Source organism: Triticum urartu, chromosome 5, assembly GCF_003073215.2.
Source record: "Triticum urartu cultivar G1812 chromosome 5, Tu2.1, whole genome shotgun sequence".
In the NCBI taxonomy this organism is placed as follows: Eukaryota; Viridiplantae; Streptophyta; class Magnoliopsida; order Poales; family Poaceae; genus Triticum; species Triticum urartu.
The window spans coordinates 499742070-499768298 of record NC_053026.1 but is presented as its reverse complement, the minus strand read 5'-3'; the positions used below and the strand labels follow the sequence as shown (position 1 = coordinate 499768298).

At 44.9% G+C, this 26229-nt stretch overlaps 1 protein-coding gene and 1 pseudogene across 1 annotated transcript; both read left to right on the top strand.

Annotated features, from left to right (window-relative positions):
- Positions 1-5978: 5978 nt before the first annotated feature.
- On the top strand, positions 5979-13481 carry LOC125556445 (annotated as a pseudogene).
- Positions 13482-24640: 11159 nt separating this feature from the next.
- LOC125556444 (glucan endo-1,3-beta-glucosidase-like) lies at positions 24641-25939 on the top strand. The gene has a single exon (XM_048719176.1). The coding sequence runs from the start codon at positions 24737-24739 to the stop codon at positions 25802-25804; it is 1068 nt and encodes a 355-aa protein (XP_048575133.1). The 5' UTR covers positions 24641-24736; the 3' UTR covers positions 25805-25939.
- The last annotated feature ends 290 nt before the right edge of the window (positions 25940-26229 follow it).

Here is a 26229-nt window from a genome sequence, read left to right as displayed (position 1 = left end):
GCACCGGGATGATGAAGATGGCTGCCGGAGAAGGATTACTCCCTCCGGCAGGGTGCCGGAACGGGTCTAGATTGGTTTTCGGTGGCTACGGAGGCTTCTGGCGGCGGAACTCCCGATCTATTGTGCATCCCCGATCGTTTTAGGGTATATGGATATATATAGGCGGAAGAAATACGTCAGGGGAGCCATGATGGGCCCACGAGGGTGGAGGGGGCGCCCCAGGGGGTGGGCGCGCCCCCTACCTCGTGGCTCCCTCGTTTCTTTCCTGACGTGCACTCCAAGTCTATCAGGTTGCTTTCCTTCCAAAAATTACTTCTCCAGAAGGTTTCATTCCGTTTCGACTCTGTTTGATATTCCTTTTCTTCGAAACACTGAAACAAGGGAAAAAACAGGAACTGGCACTGGGCTCTGGGTCAATAGGTTAGTCCCAAAAATAATATAAAAGTGGATAATAAAGCCCAATAACGTCCAAAACAGAAGATAATATAGCATGGAGCAATCAAAAATTATAGATACGTTGGAGACGTATCAACATCCCCAAGCTTAATTCCTGCTCGTCCTCGAGTAGGTAAATGATAAAAACAGATTTTTTGATGCGGAGTGCTACTTGGCATAATTTCAATGTAATTCTTCTTAATTGTGGTATGAATGTTCAGATCCATAAGATTCAAGACAAAAGTTTAATATTGGCATAAAAATAATAATACTTCAAGCATACTAACTAAGCAATCATTACTTCTCAAAATAACATGGCCAAAGAAAGTTCATCCCTACAAAATCATATAGTTTAGTCATGATCCATTTTCACCACACAAGAATGCTCTCATCATGCACAACCCCGATGACAAGCCAAGAAATTGTTTCATACTTTAGTAATCTCAAACTTTTTTCAACTTTCACGCAATACATGAGCGTGAGCCATGGATATAGCACTATGGGTGGATTAGAATATAATGAGGGGGTTATGTGGAGAAGACAACAAGGAGAAAGTCTTACATCGACGCGGCTAATCAATGGGCCAGGGAGATGCCCATCAATTGATGTCAATGCAAAGAGTAGGGATTGCCATGCAATGGATGCACTAGAGCTATAAATGTATGAAAGCTCAACAAAAGAAACTAAGTGGGTGTGAATCCAACTTGCTTGCTCACGAAGACCTAGGGCACTTGAGGAGGCCCATTGTTGGAATATACAAGACAAGTTCTATAATGAAAAATTCCCACTAGTATATGAAAGTGACAAAATAAGAGACTCTCTATCCCGAGGATTATGGTGCTACTTTGAAGCACAAGTGTGGCAAAGGATAGTAGCATTGCCCCTTCTCTCTTTTTCTCTCATTTTTTGGGGCCTTCTCTTTTTTATGGCCTTTCTCTCTTTTTTTATTCCTCACTTGGGACAATGCTCAATAAAATGATGATCATCACACTTCTATTTATTTACAACTCAATGATTACAACTCGATACTAGAACAAAGTATGCCTCTATATGAATGCCTCCGGCGGTGTACCGGGATATGCAATGAACCAAGAGTGACATGTATGAAATAATTATGAACGGTGGCTTTGCCACAAATACTATGTCAACTACATGATCATGCTAAGCAATATGACAATAATGAACGTGTCATGATAAACGGAATGGTGGAAAGTTGCATGGCAATATATCTCGGAATGGCTATGGAAATGCCATAATAGGTAGGTATGGTGGCTGTTTTGAGGAAGATATAAGGAGGTTTATGTGTGAAAGAGCGTATCATATCACGGGGTTTGGATGCACCGGCGAAGTTTGCACCAAATCTCAATGTGAGAAAGGGCAATGCACGGTACCGAAGAGGCTAGCAATTATGGAAGGGTGAGAGTGCGTATAATCCATGGACTCAACATTAGTCATAAAGAACTCACATACTTATTGCAAAAATCTACAAGTCATCAAAAACCAAGCACTACGTGCATGCTCCTAGGGGGATAGATTGGTAGGAAAAGACCATCGCTCGTCCCCGACCGCCACTCATAAGGAGGACAATCAAAGAACACCTCATGTTTCAAATTTGTTACATAACGTTTACCATACGTGCATGCTACAGGACTTGCAAACTTCAACACAAGTATTTCTCAAATTCACAACTACTCAACTAGCACAACTTTAATATCACTATCTCCATATCTCAAAACAATCATCAAGCATTAAACTTCTCTTAGTATTCAAAACACTCATAAGAAAGTTTTTACTAATCTTGAATACCTAGCATATTAGGATTAAGCAAATTACCATGCTGTTTAAGACTCTTAAAATAATATAAGTGAAGCATGAGAGTTCATCTATTTCTTCAAAATGAAACCACCATTGTGCTCTAAAAGATATAAGTGAAACACTAGAGCAAACGACAAACTACTCCAAAAAGATATGAGTGAAGATCAATGAGTAGTTAAATAATTATGCAACTATGTGAAGACTCTCCCATTTTAAGAATTTCAGATCTTGGTATTTTATTCAAACATCAAGCAAAGCTAAAGAAAATGACATGACGCTCCAAGCAAAACACATATCATGTGGTGAATAAAAATATAGCTCCAAGTAAAGTTACCGATGAAGGAAGACGAAAGAGGGGATGCCTTCCGGGGCATCCCCAAGCTTAGGCTCTTGGTTGTCCTTGAATGTTTCCTTGGGGTGCCTTGGGCATCCCCAAGATTAGGCTCTTGCCAATCCTTATTCCATAATCCATCGAATCTTTACCCAAAACTTGAAAACTTCACAACACAAAACTTAACAGAAAACTCATGAGCTCCGTTAGCGAAAGAAAACAAAACACCACTTCAAGGTACTGTAATGAACTCATTCTTTATTTATATTGGTGTTAAACTTACTGTATTCCAACTTATCTATGGTTCATACCCTCCGATACTACTCATATATTCATCAAAATAAGCAAACAACACATCGAAAACAGAATCTGTCAAAAACAGAACAGTCTGTAGTAATCTGGATCAAACGTATACTTCTGGAACTCATAAAATTCTCAAATAAATTGCTGGACGTGAGGAATTTATCTATTAATCATCTGTAAAAATAATTAACTAAATAGCACTCTCCAATAAAAAAATGGCAGCAATTCTCGTGAGCGCTAAAGTTTCTGTTTTTTACAGCAAGATTAACAAGACTGTCCCCAAGTCTTCCCAATGGTTCTACTTGGCACAAACACTAATTAAAACATGAAAACTCAATCATAACAGAGGCTAGATAAATTATTTATTTCTAAACAGGAGAAAAAAGCAAGGAACAAAAATAAAATTTGGTTGCCTCCCAACAAGCGCTATCGTTTAATGCCCCTAGCTAGGCATGATGATTTCAATGATGCTCACATAAGACATAAGAATTGAAACATAAAGAGAGCATCATGAAGCATATGACAAGCACATTTAAGTCTAACCCTCTTCCTATGCATAGGGATTTTGTGAGCAAACAACTTATGGGAACAATAATCAACTAGCATAGGAAGGCAAAACAAGCATAACTTCAAAGTTTTAAGCACATAAAGAGGAAACTTGATATTATTGCAATTCCTACAAGCATATATTCCTCCCTCATAATAATTTTCAGTAGCATCATGAATGAATTCAACAATATAACCATCACATAAATCATTCTTTTCATGATCTACAAGCATATAAATTTTATTACTCTCCACACAAGCAAAATTCTTCTCATGAATAATAGTGGGAGCAAACTCAACAAAATAATTATCATGTGAGGCATAATCAAATTGAAAACTAAAATCATGATGACAATTTTCATGGATATCATTATTCTTTATAGCATACAAGTCATCACAATAATCATCATAGATAGCAACTTTGTTCTCATAATCAATTGGAACCTCTTCCGAAATAGTGGATTCATCACAAAATAAAGTCATGACCTCTCCAAATCCACTTTCATCAATATAATCATCATAAATAGGAGGCATGCTTTCATCATAATAAATTTGCTCATCAAAACTTGGGGGACAAAAAATATCATCTTCATCAAACATAGCTTCCCCAAGCTTGTGGCTTTGCATATCATTAGCATCATGGATATTCAAGGAATTCATACTAACAACATTGCAATCATGCTCATCATTCAAATATTTAGTGCCAAACATTCTAATGCATTCTTCTTCTAGCATTTTGGCACAATTTTCCTTTCCATCATAATCATGAAAGATATTAAAAAGATGAAGCGTATGAGGCAAACTCAATTCCATATTTTTTTGTAGTTTTCTTTTATAAACTAAACTAGTGCTAAAACAAGAAACAAAAAGATTCGGTTGCAAGATCTAAAGATATACCTTCAAGTGCTAACCTCCCTGGCAACGGCGCCAGAAAAGAGCTTGATGTCTACTACACAACCTTCTTCTTGTAAACGTTGTTGGGCCTCCAAGTGTAGAGGTTTGTAGGACAGTAGAAAATTTCCCTCAAGTGGTCCGTAGGAGGCGTAGGATGAACATGGTCTCTCTCAAGCAACCCTGCAACCAAATAACAAAGAGTCTTTTGTGTCCCCAACACACCCAATACAATGGTAAATTGTATAGGTGCACTAGTTCGGTGAAGAGATGGTGATACAAGTGCAATATGGATAGTAGATAATGGTTTTTTTAATATGAAAATATAAAAACAGCAAGGTAACTAATGATAAAAGTGAGCACAAACGGTATTGCAATGTGTTGAAACAAGGCCTAGGGTTCATACTTTCACTAGTGCAAGTTCCCTCAACAATAATAACATAATTGGATCATATAACTATCCCTCAACATGCAACAAAGACTCACTCCAATGTCACTAATAGCGGAGAACAAACGAAGAGATTATGATAGGGTACGAAACCACCTCAAAGTTATTCTTTCCAATCAATCCGTTGGGCTATTCCTATAAGTGTCACAAACAGCCCTAGAGTTCGTACTAGAATAACACCTTAAGACACAAATCAACCAAAACCCCAATGTCACCTAGATACTCCAATGTCACCTCAAGTATCCGTGGGTATGATTATACGATATGCATCACACAATCTCAGATTCATCTATTCAACCAACACATAGAACCTCAAAGAGTGCCCCAAAGTTTCTACCGGAGAATCACGACGAAAACGTGTGCCAACCCCTATGCATAGGTTCATGGGCGGAACCCGCAAGTTGATCACCAAAACATACATCAAGTGAATCACGTGATATCCCATTGTCACCACAGATATGCATGGCAAGACATACATCAAGTGTTCTCAAATCTTTAAAGACTCAATCTGATAAGATAACTTCGAAGGGGAAACTCAATCCATTACAAGAGAGTAGAGGGGGAGAAGAAACATAAGATCCAACTATAATAGCAAAGCTCGCGATACATCAAGATCGTGCCAAATCAAGAACACGAGAGAGAGAGAGAGATTAAACACATAGCTACTGGTACATACCCTCAGCCCCGAGGGAGAACTACTCCCTCCTCGTCATGGAGAGCACCGGGATGATGAAGATGGCTGCCGGAGAAGGATTACTCCCTCCGGCAGGGTGCCGGAACGGGTCTAGATTGGTTTTCGGTGGCTACGGAGGCTTCTGGCGGCGGAACTCCCGATCTATTGTGCATCCCCGATCGTTTTAGGGTATATGGATATATATAGGCGGAAGAAATACGTCAGGGGAGCCATGATGGGCCCACGAAGGTGGAGGGGGCGCCCCAGGGGGTGGGCGCGCCCCCTACCTCGTGCCTCCCTCGTTTCTTTCCTGACGTGCACTCCAAGTCTATCAGGTTGCTTTCCTTCCAAAAATTACTTCTCCAGAAGGTTTCATTCCGTTTCGACTCTGTTTGATATTCCTTTTCTTCGAAACACTGAAACAAGGGAAAAAACAGGAACTGACACTGGGCTCTGGGTCAATAAGCTAGTCCCAAAAATAATATAAAGTGGATAATAAAACCCAATAATGTCCAAAACAAAAGATAATATAGATCATGTACACTGGTGACAAGCAGAAGACCCAGGATTTGTACCACGAGGTCCAAAACATTGCTTTTCCCAAGAACAAGTCGGACCCGCTGCTACGTGAGTGGGTCAAGCCTGGGAGCAACCCGATCATCGTGCCGGAGGGCGGCATCAACGACACGAAGTTCCGGGACCCGACCACCGCGTGGCATGCCGACGGCCACTGGAGGTTGCTCGTCGGCAGCCTCGAGGGGACGTCCCGGGGCATGGCATACGTGTACCGGAGCCGTGACTTCAAGCGGTGGACGCGGGTGAGGAAGCCTCTACACTCAGCGGCCACGGGGATGTGGGAATGCCCCGACTTCTACCCGGTCGCCGTGGATGGCTGGCAGTACGGGCTCGACACGTCGGTACCCTCCAGCAAGCACGTGCTAAAGAACAGCCTTGAAGTCGGCCGGTACAGACTACTACACCGTCGGCGCCTACGATGGGAACAGGGAGCGGTACGTTCCGGACGACCCCGCCAGCGACGAGCACCACCTGCGGTACGACTATGGGAACTTCTATGCTTCCAAGACGTTCTATGACCCGGCCAAGCGTCGCCGGATTCTGTGGGGCTGGGCCAATGAGTCGGACACCGACGCTGATGACGTTGCCAAGGGATGGGCTGGAATCCAGGTAATTATGTTTAAACTGTCCAAATCATCGTCATTTATACATATGCTGGTATAGTTTAGTCAAGCCAAAAGATTTTTCATACGTACCGTGATCTTAGAAGTATTTGTGTCATATTTTTAGGCAATTCCAAGGAAGGTTTGGCTTGACCCAAGAGGGAGGCAGCTGAGACAGTGGCTCGTCGAGTTGGTTAAGACACTCAGAGGGCGAAATCCGGTCGGTCTCAAGGACAGGTTGGTCAAGCAGCAAGAACATGTTGAGATCGGGCTACGAACGGCACATGTATCTCTTTTTTTGTGATTCAGAAGCATTCAATCATAGAAATGTATAAGAAGATTACAATCATGTGTAAGGCAATTAACAAGGAAATTTTGAACCATGTTTATCCAAACACACTTTTGCCTATCCCAAATTGTAGTGGAGTTGCCATTGCTATGAGGCCTTTCTTCAGGGCATCTCTGCCATGAAGAATATTCCGCCACACATGAGAAGAGTTTCTCTTCTTGTTTGCCTCCAGGAAGTTGCAGTTGTGGTAGTACTTGCCACGCAAAACCCGGGCACATAAGGAATCCAGGTAAGTCAGGAGTCTCCAGCCTTGTTTCGCAAGAAGAGCCTGGTTAAACTTTCTTATATCCCTGAAGCCCATCCCGCCCACACCTTTAGGCTTGGCAATTTTCGGCCAGCTAGTCGAGTGCATCTTGCTTTTCTTCTCATCCCCTCCCACTAGTATTTGGCAAGGCTGTTGGCGATCTTTTTGCAGGTTGTGACCTAGTGCTGGAAGACACTCATAGAATAAGTTGGCGCTGCCCGGCCCACAATCTGTATATGTGTTTCTCTCCTAGCAGCGCTGAGATTTTTACCACTACAAGTATTCACCAAATTTTTTATTGTTGTTGGAATGTGCTCGAAAACCTCAGAAGTAGATCTTCCAAGAGCTGTTGGAAGTCCCAAATACTTTAACGCAAGGGCTTCAGAACAGATATCAGCACCCCAGAGCCCTTCCTATTTCATGCTCATGCTACAGTTTGCACTGAAGAAAACAACTGATTTACTTTTGTTATCCATTTGACCTGAGCCAATCTTGTAGTTGTCAAGAATCTCTTTCAAGGGCAGTGAATACCAATCCTAACCCCTCTCGAAAGATAAAGAGACCTTCTGAACTTGAGCATGCTGCTAAAGCCTTCTCCACGCAACAACTTCTTGATTGCCCTGCAGATATCATTCTTCAGTAAGTGCCAATGTTTGATGTAGAAACCCACCGTGAAGCCATCAAGACCGGACGAGGAGTTGGGTTTCATCATGAAGAGCATTTTCTCATTTTCCTTTTCGAGGAAGAGGGCACAGAGGCCCTCATTCATGGCAGCGGTCACCTTACGGGGACCAAATGCAGTCACAACATCAGGGACAACTATTTCTAGAGCAGTGAATAATCCTTGGAAAAACTGACCTGTCATTGACTCTAATTCTGGTTGGTTGGTGCAGAAAGAACTATCATCTCGCTTCAAGGAGCTGATATTGTTGTTGCTTGCTTGTTCTTTTGCCTTGGCATGGAAAAAGGCCATGTTCCTGTCACCCTCTTTCAACCACTGAATCCAAGAGTGCAGGCCAGATGTAGCTTCTTCCCGGGCTAACAGCTCTGAGATCCTCTTATTAAGTCTTGTTAACAGTTTCCTCATATTGTTCATGCATGCGCCACATATTCTCGTACTTAAACGGCTTTCCAGAAGATCCACCTCCAAGCCAGTTTGATCTTCTTAACGTGATCAGAATGACACAATGGTCAGACTCGATAGTTTGAACATGGGAAACCAAAGGGCCATCAAGCCTATCCAGGATGCTAACATACCCAGGAGCCCTGTCCAAGCGGACTTTGACATTGAGTTGCCATCTTGTAGATTATCCCAAGTATACCGCGGCCCCGCATAACTGAGATCAGAGGAAGAGCAGAAATCAGTTGCCTCTCTAAAGCCCTCCATTTTCCATTCCTCCGTAACATCACCCCCAAACTTTTCAGAAGCACAAAGTGTCTCGCTAAAATCCCCTGCACAGAGCCAAGGTTCATCATGTTGCTGGTGTAAAAACTGAGGCAAGCACGAGCTATCCCCTCTGAATTGGCGGTTTGGGTCACCATAGAACCCAGTAAATCTCTATTCATTTTCTCCAGTGGCTTCACCACACACCATGTCGTCAATGTCGAAGTGGATAGATTTAGAACCCGCACATGAACATCATTCATCCAGAACAGAGCCAACCCACCACTAAGGCCAACACTGCTCACAACTATTGCATTTTGCATCCCAATTCTCCACTTCAAATCTTGAGCTCTTGTAGCATTCAGTTTTGTCTCCGAAAGAAAGACCAAAGTTGGGTCATGAGTTTCCACAAGGCTGTGCATCTCGTGAAGACGTGAACTTCCTCGGACCAGCCGCAGCCCCGGTAGTTAAAACATAAGTATTCATTGATGGTGGCGGGGCTGAACCCTGGTAGCCACCACCACATGAGAGTTGTTTGCAGGTTTGTCATTCTTTTGCTTTTTTGCCATTTCTCCTTTGTTATCAAGATCCAGCATGATAGCATTGTTGTTGTGTGCCCCCTTCAGCACCGGCGTAAGGGCTAGGGCAGAGTGAGGGTTGTCAACTGCGAGAGCTTCCAGCCCTCGTTGCATAGGCTTGTGTTATTTCTGAATCTTCAACTCCTCGCTCCAGCATCAAAGAGCTTCTTTGCAATTTTAAACGCTCTTGAGCAACCAGGCACCACATGAGTTTTCGAGTTTAGGGAGGTAACATCCTCCTCACCCGGTTTCAAACCAGAGCCCTCATCTGCATGGTTGGTATGGCTGGATGTAGACCCAGGGTTGGATTTCCGGCCACTACGGTCTCTGTAATCGCTATTCCATGACGACGTTGCATCAGCCTGGCTGAAAGGTTGAAGTTTCTTTCTACGATCATTAGGCGCTCTCAGCTTCCTATCAAACGGGAGTTTTCCCTGAGCTGCAGGAAAATGGCACTCCAGATCTCCATGCCCAATTAGCCCACAGCTAAGGTAGAAGTGAAGTTTCTCATATTGCAACTCAAACTTTTCCACAGCCCTCTGCTTCATCGTTGTCACCCATCTCTGGAGTGGTTGACCAACTGGAACCGAGACCCTCTCTCGCAGGAAGCTACTGAAGGAAATATGCCCTAGAGGCAATAATAATGTTATTATTTTATTTCCTTATATCATGATAAATGTTTATTATTCATGCTAGAATTGTATTATCCGGAAACATAATACTTGTGTGAATACATAGACAAACTAAACGTCACTAGAATGCCTCTACTTGACTAGCTCATTAATCAAAGATGGTTATGTTTCCTAACCATAGACATGTGTTGTCATTTGATTAACGGGATCACATTATTAGGAGAATGATGTGATTGACATGACCCATTCCATTAGCTTAGCACCCGATCGTTTAGTATGTTGCTATTGCTTTCTTCATGACTTATACATGTTCCTATGACTATGAGATTATGTAACTCCCGTTTGCCGGAGGAACACTTTGTGTGCTACCAAACGTCACAACGTAACTGGGTGATTATAAAGGAGCTCTACAGGTGTCTCCAAAGGTAAATGTTGGGTTGGCGTATTTCGAGATTAGGATTTGTCACTCCGATTGTCCGAGAGGTATCCCTGGGCCCTCTCGGTAATGCACATCACATAAGCCTTGCAAGCATTGCAACTAATGAGTTAGTTGCGAGATGATGTATTACGAAACGAGTAAAGAGACTTGCCGGTAACGAGATTGAACTAGGTATTGAGATACCGACGATCGAATCTCGGGCAAGTAACATAACGATGACAAAGGGAACAACATATGTTGTTATGCGCTCTGACCGATAAAGATCTTCGTAGAATATGTAGGAGCCAATATGAGCATCCAGGTTCCGCTATTGGTTATTGACCGGAGACATGTCTCGGTCATGTCTACATTGTTCTCGAACCCGTAGGGTCCGCACGCTTAAGGTTTCGATGACAGTTATATTATGAGTTTATGAGTTTTGATGTACCAAAGTTAGTTCGGAGTCCCGGATGTGATCATGGACATAACGAGGAGTCTCGAAATGGTCGAGGAAGTGTTCCGGGTGATTTCGGAGAAAACCAGAGTACCGGAGGGTTACCGGAACCCCCCCCCCCCCGGGAGAAGTAATGGGCCATATGGGCATTAGTGGAGAAAGAGAAGGGCAGCCAGGGTGGACCGCGCGCCTCCTCCCCCCTGGTCCGAATTGGACTAGGAGAGGGGGGGCGGCGCCCCCCTTTCCTTCTCCCTCCCCACTTCCTTCCCCCTCCTAGTAGGAGTCCTACTCCTACTAGGAGGACTCCTCCTTGGCGTGCCTATAGGGCCGGCCGGCCTCCTCCCCTTGCTCCTTTATATACGGGGGCAGGGGGCACCCCTAGACACACAAGTTGATCCACGTGATCATTTTCTTAGCCGTGTGCGGTGCCCCCTTCCACCATAATCCTCGATAATATTGTAGCGGTGCTTAGGCGAAGCCCTGCGACGGTAGAACATCAAGATCGTCACCACGCCGTCGTGCTGACGGAACTCTTCCCCGACACTTTGCTGGATCGGAGTCCAGGGATCGTCATCGAGCTGAACGTGTGCTAAAACTCGGAGGTGCCGTAGTTTCGGTGCTTGATCGGTCGGGCCGTGAAGACGTACGACTACATCAACCGCTTTTTCATAACGCTTCCGCTGTCGGTCTACAAGGGTACGTAGATCACACTCTCCCCTCTCGTTGCTATGCATCACCATGATCTTGCGTGTGCGTAGGATTTTTTTTGAAATTACTACATTCCCCAATAGCTACCAGAGGCATCTCCAAAATCATCCACATCCAGCTGGCATTTCTTATCAATCAAACTAGCAATCTTCAGAACCTTGGCCTTGTTTAACCACTGAATAGGAAGATTCACAATGCGTATCTAGATTGACATTGAATCAAACCGGATCTCTGATGGTCGCAGTCTTGCGTCGAGCTCTTGTAGCAGTACCCCGTGGTGCCCGACCATCCAGGGAGAGTCCTCAAGAGCATAGTCTGCCACCCAAGCTCGCAAAATCAGCAACAAAAAGGTTGTTACCTAAGGATCTGAGTCGCAGCCCTCTCGGGTTGCCCCATACCGGCCTCACCACAATCTTGATTGTCTGAATGTGGATGACAGACGGCAAAAGCACCTTGCCCTCGTTATTCATATCTACCACATCCACCTCATCGGCCAGGATGTTGAGGCGTCCCATCATGGACTCCATCCCCTTCTACCCCTGAGCAGCTTCCTCTGCTTCCTACCTCTTCCCACGCGCAGCAGCAGACCCAGATTCCCCTCCCCCCTCCCCCCACACCCACCCACTTGACACTTCAGTCAGAGGGCACAGAAGAAAACAAGGATCCCACACTAGTGCACCACGGGAATCAGATGGATACAAACCCACCCATCTCACAAAGGGGAGCTAGGAGGACAGGGGTAAAAACCAGCGGGAAGGAGCTACAGAGTCTAGGTTGGGCATAGAGGGAGGCGCCCATCAGCCAATGTGGGTGACGGCTGGAGGCTCTGTCCACCGTGTTCAAGCCAGCCAGTGGCAGTGGGACGAGGAGTCGCTAGGGATTGTGTACGCCGATCACTCGCTTTGCCAATTTGCTAACTTTTCACTCTACTCTACTCCGTGCTCCACAGGTATCTCTTTTCTGAGTCCATCTGTTTGTACTCCGCAGATTTCACTACATCTGTCCTCTACTCTAATCTCAACTTCGCAGTCATGCATTCTGCTCCATTAACTAACAAGAATAAGATCAATTAACTAAAAAGAACAAAGACTTGCCGTCCTGTACATATTGACCTTGCATGCACACCTCCAAGGTTCCAACTATACTGATGTGATTAGATTGCTTAACCCAGATACATTTGACCAACATATTGTTCCATTTTGTAATTCTTATTATTAACTAAAAATAATAAGACTCCAACTGTACTTATGCAACCTAATTTTCGAAGATTGATTAACACAAAGTCACAAATACTTTTGTAAGTGTGGTGATCAGTTCATGATTAATTAATAACCAACTAACTTGTGCATGCACTTGGTTTGTCAGGCTGATGTTGAGGTGAGCTTTGAGGTACCGAGCCTGGAGGGAGTGGAGGCACTGGACCCAGCGCTGGCCAACGACGCCCAGAAGCTGTGCAGCGTGAGGGGCGCGGACGTGGAAGGTGGTGTGGGCCCCTTCGGCCTGTGGGTGCTCGCCTCCTCCAAGCTGGAGGAGAGAACGGCGATCTTCTTCCGGGTGTTCAAGGCCGCGCACAACATCAACAGCACGAAGCTGGTGGTCCTGATGTGCTCCGATCCCACCATGTAATGTCATCTCCCGACTCTCATTCGTCCCTTAAATTCATCATCTCATGCATGTAACATACACAAATTTTCTAGCGCTGATTTGACATTGGGCTTCTTTGTCCGGTGCAGGTCATCTCTGAGCCAGAACCTGTACAAGCCGACCTTCGCAGGTTTTGTGGATACTGACATCACAAAGGGCAAGATATCCCTGAGAAGCCTGGTATGCTACCATTCAACAGTTCCTCATGCTATACAAGTTTAGAAAGTGTTTTGTCTTACTTTTCCTCTCCATTTTCCTTCGTAGATTGACGGGTCAGTCGTTGAGAGCTTTGGGGCAGGAGGGAGGACCTGCATCCTTTCTCGTGTCTACCCGACGCTTGCCCGCGGCGATGAGGCGCGCCTTCACGTCTTCAACAACGGCAAGGCAGACATCAAGGTGTCACAACTGACTGCGTGGGCAATGAAGCCGGCGTTCATGAACGGCGCTTAGGATTTGCAGAAGCAAGAAAGGTATGTGACACAGATTCCAGTGGTAGTCTACAAGAGATGTGGTTAGTGATGTTTATGTCCTGCCTTTTCATTGCATTTTGAATGTAAACCTTTTCTTTTTGGAATGCAAAACATCGCCTCATCCACCACAATTGTTACCAACATGAAAAGAACCATCAATATTGATCTTAATAATATCACCATCAGGAGGCTTCCACCTAGGGACAGAAGAGATCTTTGGAAAGAACCATCTGTCGCTCCTGCTCTACCATCAGATTTTCTCCATGAGCCTGGCTCACTCCCTGGCCTGCTGCCTGAGTTGCTAAAACGCCATTGTCCATTCCTGGAGTACACTATTCTTCTCCTAGCCAAAGAAGTTGAGTCAGTACATGACCCTCCTTGGCATGTTCAGTAGCACTCACTGTCAAACAAAAGAAAAAGAATATTCAGATTTCATGTGAACAACTCGTGAATTATGTAAAACCGGAAAGCACTCTATAAGTGCATTTTCTTTTTCTCCAACACCATAAAATCTTTGCTATCGGAACTTTTTCTTCAGACATACCATGCACAACTCAGATGCAAATTACTACGATATCTTCAAAAGTATGAATTTTAACATCAAAAGATGTGAAAGGCTTCATTCGTTTTGGTTTGTCCAGAAGGTACTCACCTTAAGATGTACCTGTACAACAAAAGTAAACATAAGCGCATAATAGCTATAGTGAAATGTACTTCAAATGAACAAGTCTGTACAAAAGTACTTGATCCCTTCTAATCTCATTCACTTATTCCTGAGTAGATTTTGCAGATAAGATCTAAGTATAACTATATGCAAATTCATTTGAGACAACTCTTGGTAGTCTCATATATTACCTCAAAAGCAACCCTAATGAACGAAAACAATGATAAATGGCAGTTTTATGCCTCTACTTCATCTACCCTCTGATCCTACCTTCTTTTTTGATAATGAACCCTCTATTTCTATCATTCTGTGAGATGACAAAACTCAAGTGAAAAAACTGCAAGTGAATAAAAATAGTGGTGCCTTCATGATGACAGCTTAAGATTACCTTATAAGGTGCTGAAAATGACAAGTTACAATGGATTGTGGAGTTAGATTGGTCGTGCAAGAAGCAAATATCTTTATAGCTGTCACCATGAAGACCCCTGCATGTGGTACCTAGTTGACGCTTGAAAACAAAAGTAACTCAAAATATCTTTATAGCTTCCATTGTAGTTGTCACCATGAAGACATGAGGCGATTGGCACTTCCATAACACAGGAAGTACTATGACTAAAAACATTTTTTGCAGTTCATTCTTTCATGGTAAGCTTCGACAAAAAAAAAGTTGACAATATTGTTTCATGAACAGTACAAAAACTGCTATGACATACCCAATGCTAGGAGTGTATAAAATGGAGAGCTACTTATCCATTATAGTTTGATAGGTTATATGAGACAACATGAACTCCACTCTTTTTCAATGTCAGTAGCAACCAGTGGAAAAAAGGATAACAACCTAACCGCATTACAATACTATTAGGTATGAAATTTTAAGAATATGGTTGATTTTGAAATAGTACTGCTAGTAATTATCCATGGAACAGTTCTAGTTTTTGAAATAGTGCTTCTGCTCCATGATGAACGGCGCAACCAGCTTCTTCACTTTGAGCTTAAAAGCAGAGAACTTCTCAAGCTTGCGCATCTCCTTCAAGCTTCTGTAATTTGATTCCCGTTATCTATCAATTGTATAAAATTACTACTCCCTCTGTAAACTAATATAAGAGTGTTTAGATTACTAAAGTAGTGATCAAAACGCTCTTATGTTAGTTTACGGAGGGAGCATTATATATTATATGCATTAATTATGTTAGATCCAGTTATTTACTTTGCACAGTGTAGTCTTCATTTTGCTATGCCAATATTGGGTTCCTGAACCGATTCCCATTTTGTTGATGGAGTTTCAGAGCCGTACTATGTTCAGTGTCGGGAAGCAGATGGGATGACATCCGCCATGCAGCCCTAGATCAATGTTGAGCCTTGAGTTGATGTAATTGGGGTTTCTTTGTGTATCTTGGATAGTAGTATGTACTTGCTTGCTCGTTGAGATTAGTGATGTTGAACCTTGACAGGATGTTACCTGACAAGCACACTTGATGGATGCAGTGAGCAATACTACATGTTAACGGTTGTAACTGGTGACTTCACAACTGAGTGTATCCTAGTTTGTAGTTATCATTCATTTAGTTTTCCTGTTATATGCGCCATCAGTTCACAGATGGGTACGTACTGATCATTGCTATTATCTCTGTACCTTATATTAAGAGAGATACAAAGGTAGTTCAATTTGAACTGCAAAAACATCTTATATTAAGATAAAGAGGTTGTACTTCCTCCAATGAAAATAACAACTGGCGTGCAACAACTGTCCATCAACATCTAAAAGGAAGCAAGTGTGTGTGCAAGTTATAGAAGTGTCTCTGAAAGTCCCTTTTTGCTCCCGAGCTCAAATGGGCTCGGGGTGAACAGTAAAAAATGATTTCTTTGTAGAAAACTTTGACAAATGTTCTCAATGCTTAAAAAAATTCATCTCAATATGACATTCCTGGAAATCATGGCAAAAGAAAAGAAAAACAAAATCCACACTCCAAAATGCTTTCAAAAATAGAGTAGTATTTTTGGAGCATCGATTTTTTTTCTCCCTGACTTCCACAAATGTCATTTCATGATAATTTTTCGTAAGCACTCAAAACATTTGTCAAAGTTTGCCAAAAAAACCAGAATATTTTGATTATTTTACTATTTTTTTATTTATTGTTCATCAGAGGGCATTTGAGCTTGGGAGCAGATAGTTTGCGTCCAAGTGTTTCAGATTTACTCTTATGCAAGTATAGAACTGTTGTATAGATGCCAGGTGGGTCCGTTTTACAGTAGTCAACATTGTCACTTGTTTAGATTTTAGGATCTCTACCCTATGTTTTCTTTAGTTTATTATAGTTTTCGTTGTCTCGTGGGGAATACGAACTGAGAAGTTTGAGGAGCCGCCGGTTAGAATTGTGAGGTATATGGGGTCTTCTGCAAAGTCATGTTTAAGTGGCTTGGTTCCATCCCACTTCCGATGTGGTGCGCTCGTTTGAGATCGGGCGTCCGAGAAACAAAGTTTCAGATTTTCCCTGGGCACGTCGCCAACGTAATATGAGTAGGCCCATGATTTAGCTGCTTATATTAATGTGATTGTGTAAAATTAGGCTTTTATTTGATAAACACTTATTTGGCAAGTACTTATTGGTTTATATCAAAGAAAATATAAGCTTATATGGTAACAGAACAAAAGGTAGGTTAGTTGAAGCGGTTTTCTGGGGAAACCGATGAAGAAAAAAATCAAAGATGGGAGGAAGGGGGCCCATAGATAAGATTGGACCAAGGCCGAATGAACGACGTAACTTTTTCTCTTTTTTTTTTAAGTAGGAGAGAAACACCGACCTGTCCCATTCGTCTAAGCAATCGCTCCCCCAAGATAGTCACTGCCTGATTTGGGCAAAACCCCGGGCACGATACATAAATTGATCACATGTTCTGAGCACAAATTCCATTGTTTTTATTTTTTACTTTTTGCACTTGCACAAAATTTAATTGAAACAAAAAGTCATTGTCACATGTTTTTTTCCGATAAAGAGTCACTGTCACATGCTGAGTCTCAACAAGTAGTGTATACGATCTTTAAACGGGGCCACCAAAACATAGGCCAGCAGAGCAGTCTGCAATATATTGCACACCACTACCCTTGGATTTGCTTCAATTGATCAATTGACCTGTAGAAGATTTTTTAATTTTCAAAGGTTTGCAACTTCGATTGTTTATGAATGCTAATTTACATTGCCACATTTTGTAAAAATATAACATCTTGCAGCATTCAGATTTGGTGTACCTTGATGGTTCACTGTCATGATAAAAGAGGAAGCTATCATTAATAGGTTGGAATGTCATGTGAGAAAATTGTTGGGTTATTGAGGTGTTTATAGCGACCACATGTGTTTTTTCCTTCTGAAATTCATCTCCGAGATGGTTTAGACTTTTTTTTTTCATGTTTTCATTTTATTTCACATGTTGTATTTAGGTAGGTTATAACTATAATTCGTGATCAACACCAGCCATTGCAGAACTAAAGAAACAACAAGCTTTTTTCATTTGTAAATTATGAAGATGATAAAAAGAATTTATATTGATATGCTAGAACTACCATATATAATCCATACATGCATTGAATTATTCATGGCATCTTTGTATCATTTCAGTCCCATTTAGGAAACAGGGCAACAACAGTCGGATGCGAGCCTGCAATACCCCCCTGGGCTGTTGCAAAGTTTCTCGCACGCCTCCTTTGTGCAGTTAGGGAGTTCCATGCTGTAGCATTTATCGGGTAGGGGGAGAGCATCTATCTGTTTCTGCAAACACAAAAGCACACATTGTTAGGCCGATTTTGTGGAAGGTTATTCACCATCTTATGTTTCCCCAATACTAGATATATATATATATATATATATATATATATATATATAAATTTTGTGGGGAGTTCACTATTATATAATGCGCATGAAGTTGTCTTCATGGGGGTGAGAAAAGGGATGGATGTAACATAACCTCATTGTTTGCGTTGCACGAGGAGAGGACAGTGGCCATGACCATGAGGGCCATCAAAATCAGGGCGCTTGTGTTCTCCTTTGAGATTGGCATTTCTGAGAGCCCTGCTAATGCTTTGTTTTATGCTCAGTTGATCTGCTTGTATTTTTATGGCATACAATTAATGGTGAATAAATAATATTTCCTATCAATATTTTGGTTGTCAATTAAATCCTTGATTGTCGGAAACAATATCTTCTGTGTCAATAGCACCTATTGCCAACTTAATGCATTAGATGCAAAAAAATTAATACGATATCTTTTTTATATAGCCGCGGTTTCTCTATGAAATAAATACATTAATTTTGATAAACAGTGTCTTTTTTTATACATGTGTACAAAATAGGCTATGACGAAACATATTTTCGGTCATCAATTTTGACGGCTCGGCCTCACGGAGCAGGCTGAAACGTACGCACGTACTAGTAGCCAGGAAAGGGGCCAGCGATTGATTCGTTCCTAGTTAATACGAGCACGTGGAAAAAAAGGAACTGATTGATCCTTCCGATTTGTTAGCTAGTAAGTGCATGCCGAAAAAAAAGAACTGATTGATCCCTTCCTAATCCATCACACATGCATTTCAGGCAGCGATTCTCAATTTCCCAGCAGCCGCCGACACTTGTCTCTTCGTGATTGCGCGCTTGCCGTTCCTTTTCTCTTTTCTCCTAAATTCAATTTTCCTCCCTAATTCAGATCGTCCACCAAATTTCAATTCCTTGCGGGCCGTCGCAACCCTGATTTGCTCTACGTCTATGAACGATTCGACCACCTAAGGTATATATTCTATTCATATCGAGGTTTCTAGTCTCGTAGATGAATAGCCGCACATCGGCACTGCTCAACAATTGTCTATTGATTTTATTTTATTTTTGCGGGTGAGCAATTGTCTATTGATGCAAAAATAATTATTATTTCAGCATTGTGTCTTATTCTGTTGTCTGGAATAAAGTATTATTCATCTGGTAGTGGTAAATTATTTATTTTCAGCATTGTGACTTGGTACGATCACAACGTGAAATATTCATAATTTTTTTGAAGAGAGTTGACGATAGTTGAGGAAAGGCAACAAACTAATGGAAGTTCAGAATTTGATCAGTAAGAAGAAATGTCGACATCAACATCAATGTCGCCCCTGAGCATGTAGGTAATTCACATGCACAGTCCGTTGATGAACAACCAGTTTATACTGCTAGTATTTATGAAAGAAATTGGAATAATCTTGATAATAAAGCAATAGACATCTTGGTTGAGAAAGGGCCTATGTGAGAGGACAAAAAAATGGCATACCATCTAGATGATGCAGGAAGACATTTTTTTCATATGCTCATTATCATAGGAAATTAAGCAATGGGAAGGAACATGATTGAAAGTGGCTAGTTTATTCAATAGATGCCGACAAAGTTTTTTGCTTCTGTTGTAAGGTCTCCAAGTATAGCATTAGCAGGATGCAGGAATCAGAGATCCTTAGCACATGATGGATTAGGACATTTTTACATAATATTTATAAATTATTTGATACATATACTGATTTTGGGTGCATTTCAAGTGTTATTGGTAAAAATTCACATATATGTATATTGATTTTTATTGTTTTGATGTCTACATTAAAGGCCCCGGGTTTTAGTCTCGCCCCGGACCCCCAAAATCTCAGGACCGGCCCTGAATGCACCAAGGACGGGTACTATGCTAACTGCATCACGTTCGTAGCTGGTGCAGCAAGGAGCAGATACCAGACACCCCACTTTAAGGCCTATTCGGTTTGGAGGATTTTCATAGGGAACACATAAGAACAAGGATTCCGAAGGAAAATTTCCGACAGATGCGTTCGGTTTGTAGGAAATGTGTACAGGAATTTTGTAGAAATACTATTCATTTCCTGTGTTTTTGAAGAAAATTACACATCCACTCAAAGCTCATTTTACATATAGAGACAAGGCGAGTCAATTCCTTAAGATGACAAGTATCATCCTATTTAATTCCTATACTAATCCTAATTCCTACGTTATGAAATCTTCCAAACCAAATGAGCGCTAAAGAGAGTTCACAGCCATGGGCACCGCCACTAGGCCAGCACCCAGCAATGTGTAGCTACGGGGGTGAACAACAGAGGCTTGCACGGTTACACCAACGAGCCTCCAATTTGCCCTCAAACGCACCAGCGTTCGGGAAAGGTGTCAGATTTCCACGCTTCGAAAAAGCTCTGTCGCATGTAATATACATGCCTATTTGTTTGGCGTGACACCGAAATGTCATGTAAGGAAACAAATCTTTGAGAGTCAACAACTCACTAGAGATTCTCCGCCAGCCGAGAGGCAGACGAGGCACGTGGCAGCATAAGGCCACTCGGAGCAGGACCGAGACGGGAACACGGACGAATAAACGGGACACGATCCAAGAAGGGCATAGCTTTCTTCTCTACTATCTAAAAAGAACGTAAGGTTCCTTTTCCTGCCGACCGACCGCGTTCTGCCAACCTTCGTCCATCCACTTTATCTTTTTTTCTCGGTTGGCAGGTGACGATTCGATTTAATCATCATAATTACAATGACCCAATTCGCAATCACCATAATTACAAAATTTGGCTCACGTAGCAACATGGGCACATACCTAGTGCAAAAAACGAGGCTAAGGGAGAAAGTTTCCTCCCTTGACTTTCGTTGTTAGTAGGTGGGAAGAATCAAACTTAGATGGAGTATCTCCAACAGGCGACCAAAAAGAGCTTTGCGCATTAAAAATTCGTTTTTTTACCGCCGAACAGCTCTAGAAGATGCTGTAGCGCTAAAATGTTTTGGACGCGCGCTGAAAAACGCTATCGCGCGCAGCATATTTTCGGCTCCGGATTGCGCGCACTTCACAATTTACATTGTCTGCTTTTTGGACACGCGTTTTTGATCGTCTGCTAAACTAATATTGGTCCTAACGCATTAAAAATGCTACAGCGACACGCTATAACTTTTATTGGACGTGAAATTTTTGTACGGGCGTTGGAGATGCTCTAAGTGAAAATAGAACGCACTCGCCGTTGCGCCGGAAGACTCCCCCACCTGCTTGCTTCTGGCAGCAAGACTCGCGACGAGCGCTGCCGCGTCAATCACTCCGCGACTGGATTTTGACGCATTTGTTTTCTCACGAGCTACACAACGTGGCCTATTGACCGATTGACCGTTCAACTTTCTCTTGTGTAAGCTGTGAAAGTGATCGATCAATCAACCATTTTTAACACTTACGTTGGCATGACCGGGAAATGTTCCTATCGAGCCCCTAGTTCAGCCAGCGAGGAACGTTCGCAAATCACAACTAGGAGTATTGTCTTTCTTTCTTTCTTGGAAGGGGTGCACCAGGAGTATCATCTTGGCCAGCAAGCTGAGTCTGGTGTTGACCACCCAAGCACACAGGTGTGTGGAGACCATTCTCACCGTGGTCGCCAAGCAAGCAGAAGCTGGCGATGCTATATGAAGCTAGCCCCGCGGCAGCAAGTCCTCATCGGCACAAGAGAGCATCTAGTCTAGCACCAAGGAGACGGACGAACAAACGTGAAGACGAGAGAGGTTCAGTTCCTTCCATATACTACTAGCTAGCTACTCCGCTCATGGGAGACGGTAAGAAATCCAGCTCCGGCTTCTGGTCGACGGTGGCGTCTTGGTTAGCTTGCTTTCGCCCACCCAAGGGCAAGGCGGCGAGCACCACCGGCGGCCGGGCCACCACGTACGATCCAGTCGGCGGGATGGTCGCGGCGGCCAAACATTTCTCCGCTGCTCACAAGATAAACTTTGGATGATCCATGACATGTCTGCTGGGTATATACGGTGATTGTACATATGTGTAGTACCTTGTAGTACAAAGTCAAAACTAATACAGTACTCCCTCTGTCCCAGAATATGAGAACGTTTTTGACACTATCTAATGTTAAAAACGTTCTTATATTTTGAGACGGAGAGGGTATATTTCAAGCCTCGGTTACGATCCATGTTCTGCGGAGACCAATATTTGTTCTTTTTTTTGAGGAACAACCAATATTTGTTCTTGTTTTTGCTACCGTCGTCCTTTAGCAAGTCCGAATAATGGTCCATTGGAAAACAAATTTGCTCTGAGGTAAGGGCATCCCAACGACGAGCCGCAAATTCCCTCTCGCATCCGTCCGTGGATAAGGAACCAGTCCATAAAAATGGATGTAGAAGGCCGTCATCAGACAATGCCCGCATACATTTCAAACATTTTTTCAACAAATCGGATGAAGTTCATGCAAACACAGCGGATTTCATACAAACCGGACGAAAACGTTTACATTTTGGACGTATTTTAACTAAAAAGGTAAAAGTATGTGCACGTACGGTCGCGCGGAGCTCCACTTCTACGACATGGATACACTACACTAGTCTACGGCAGGCTACGGCGGATCCCTTTGTCTTCCCCATGTCCAACAGCCCGTTCATCGGACTGCCGGGAGCCTCGGAGGTATATTCTTCCCCCGTACCTTCCCTATGTCCGGCTGCGTCAGTCATCGGAGTGGAAAAGAGGACGCTTCAGTTTGAGGGGAAGGGGGGCTCCTCCACTTTCGTGGAGCTCAGACGAGGGACCGACGATGGTCTGGGATAAAAACCGGAAAGGTCACCGGTTGTACAAGCCGGCGAAGCGCCGGCAGTGGCCTTCCTGGGCCCCAAGCGGCGGCGGCCTCCCATGTTCTATTTTCCCTCGACGTTGGCGACAGTCGCGGACGCACTGAACATTGACTCGTCGATTTCCGTGTAGCCGGCTTCTTTCTCGCCGGCAGGGCGCGGTTACGCACGCGTTGATGGCGGATGACGCGGTCGCAGGCACGGGAGGTGCGGTACGATGTGGCATCGTCCACGGCAGGGATGATGCCCGTGTCATGCTCCTCCTGTGCTGGCCTGGAGCAACTCGCCACTCCTCGCAAGCTGGCTTGGAGCACCGAGTTGTTGAACCACGCGCCAGCTTGGAGCGGCAACTTGCTCTGTCGGGCTTGGAGGTGAAGTAGCGAGCTGCCTCGCTTGTATCCGATGGGTCATCCAGCTGGCTTTTATGCCGAAGAACTGCTCTTCCTGCTCGTCAGATGTCATTGAAAGGATGGAGAAAATGGTGGAATAAGGAGATGGAGAGTGGCGGAGTGGTGCGATTCTTGCCCGGCATCTGGCCTCCTTTAAATAGCGGACGAAAGGGAGGAGCTTGCCTGACGTTGTGTTTAATGCCGCCCGCTCGTGAACAGATGTGTGGTCGGAGTAGATTTCTCGGCTTCCACACGGGTTTAATAGAGGCGTTTGAATGCGGCGAGGAGGCGTGTTCAGCCGGGCATTGCTGCTGGCGGCGCCCTAGGCCGGTGCGCCGCTTTATTGGCAGAGCCAGTGAGAGGTCGTGTTCGCTCTGGTCCAGCTTCAATGTGGAGCAACGCGCTTTACAGGGGCATGAATGCGGGCAGCTGACACCGGGCAGAAACGTGCGCGGGCGAGGGAGGGAGGTTTAGGTGGGTCATTGTGGTCAGAAACGGGCTTGGGTGCTGTCAGGACTCCCGCAAAGCCCCACACTTTGGCTTACGGAAGAAAGTATGTTCAGGCCGCTCTGCAGACTGATACAGATCTGCATTGGATGATACAACACATCTGAATCACACAGTCAAGATGGTTACTATTTGCGTGTCGATGTTAGAGATGCCTTAACGGGGCAAATAAAGAGTGGATTATACTCCTTCCACAAAAGCTCCTGATTTACGGTCACGGTCACCAGAATACGTCAAACAATTAAATTAAACCCAGAACGACAACTATTACTATGAAAAGATGGAATACATATATCCCAAACGAAAAGAGTAATTGTTGGTCAAATGCCCCAACTTCACAAACGAAAAGAGTAATTGTTGGTCAAGTGAATTCCACCGTGACAGAGTCACCCATAGAGATGAGCCGCGCCCGACGAGCCAAGGACTCCCAGACGGCGCCTTCAGAAAGGTAACAATGCTGGAGCGCTGCCACCACCCGATCCAAATGATTAAGGTTTTCACTCGAAGCAAGACGAGGGACAGAGAGTCGCCGCGAATTATGTGATATTATGATCTAAATTAATTGGAATGATCCTACGATTACAATTAGTATAATGTGTTGATAGTTATGATACAACGATTTGTGATTGAACCGTAGAGGGTAACACTGCCAAGATGGCAGCTCGCTCTGCTCAATGCATCTCCTCCTCCATCCCCACTCACCGCCAGCAGTCTTTTGGGGTGCAATAGTGGCAGCTCCAGCAACACCTGCGGGGTGACACATGGCCAGGACAGCGCACCAGATCATTTGATGTGCAGCTCGATCGCCATTCAAAAGCCAACGGCTATAATATGCTCTAACGGCTACCCGTCCGATCAATCGTACCGCCCCGGCAACCGTCAAAAGCAACTCAGATCAGATTCGCGCCAACGTCCCCACCCAGGTCAGGCCTGCACCAACGTACCCTGCCATTCTTGTCAACACAAGCTCTATATAACCGACGAGGGCAGAGTCCAACACTCCACAGACAAACATCACGAGATCAACACCGCCGAATCGCAACGTACTCACAAAGTCACAATGGCCACGAGCATAACGGCAGCGGCGGCGGCGTCGCTGCGTTCCGGCTACGTCCTCCTCGCCGCCCTGGCCGCGCTGCTCGCCGTGGCGGCCGGTGGCGACCCGGGGAAGATCGGGGTGTGCCACGGCCGCGTGGGCGGCAACCTCCCCGCGCCCGAGGCGGCCGCGGCGCTGCTGAGGAGTAACGGGATCACCAAGGCGCGGCTCTTCCTGCCGGACCAGGCCGTGCTCCCCGCCTTCGCCGCGGCCGGCATCGACCTCACGGTCGGCGTGCCCAACGAGAACCTCACCTTCCTCTCCGCGGCCGGGCCCGAGGGCGCGCTGCAGTGGCTGCGCTCCAACGGACTCGCCAGCGGCCCCGTCGCCGGCCGGCTCCGCTACCTCGCTGTCGGCAACGAGGTGCTCTACAACAACCAGTTCTACGCGCCGCACCTGGTGCCGGCCATGCGGAACCTGCACGCCGCGCTGGCCTCCCTCGGGCTCGACGGCGCCGTCAAGGTCTCCTCGGCGCACGCCTCGTCGGTGCTCGCGTCTTCCTACCCGCCCTCGGCCGGCGCCTTCGACGCCGCCCAGATGGACGTGCTCCGGCCCATGCTGCGGCTCCTTGCCGACACCGGCGCCCCCTTCATGCTCAACGCCTACCCGTTCATCAGCCACGTCGGCGACCCGGCCAACGTGCCGCTCGCCTACGCGCTCGGCGCCTCCGACGAGCCCGTGGTGCGCGACGGCGCGCTGGCGTACGCGGGCCTGTTCGACGCGACGGTGGACGCGGTGGTGGCGGCGCTCGAGCGGGAGGGCTTCGGCGGGGTGCCCGTGGCGGTGACCGAGACCGGGTGGCCCACCGCGGGGCACCCGGCCGCGACGCCGGAGAACGCCGCGGCGTACAACGGGAGGATGGCGGAGAGGGCGGCGCGGGGCGCCGGCACGCCGCGCCGGCCCGGGGCGCCCGTGGAGGTGTTCCTGTTCGACCTCTACGACGAGGACGGCAAGACCGGCGCCGAGTTCGAGCGCCACTTCGGCATCTTCAGGGCAGACGGCGTCAAGGCCTACAACATCAACTTTGCCTAGAGTAGAGCTGCTTGTATGGAGATGATCGGCACGCTGTTGATCTGTGGATCAACTGGCCGATATGCTAGCGTGAACTGTCCATGTATCTCCCGTTATGTTAATTGCTGCGACTTGAACTTTATGATTTCATAAGCATTCTCCTGTTGATCCGGGCATTGCCGATAAGTAGACAGACATCATGATCTCACAAGGCTGAAGAAACTGAATCAAAGAAACTTAAACTGAATCCTCACTGTTCATTCTGAAAAATGTTGTTCTCTCAAACTCTTTCGTATGTTGCAACACCCTGGCTGGCACAGCACCATCTTAGGGAAAAAATGACACTACTTTGACTAACTCCGTCTACGCTGTCTCAACATAGCCGATCTCAAGTCCAGTAGGTAAAGGAGCGGCGTTGTGATAAGCCGCTGTCTCAACATAGCCGA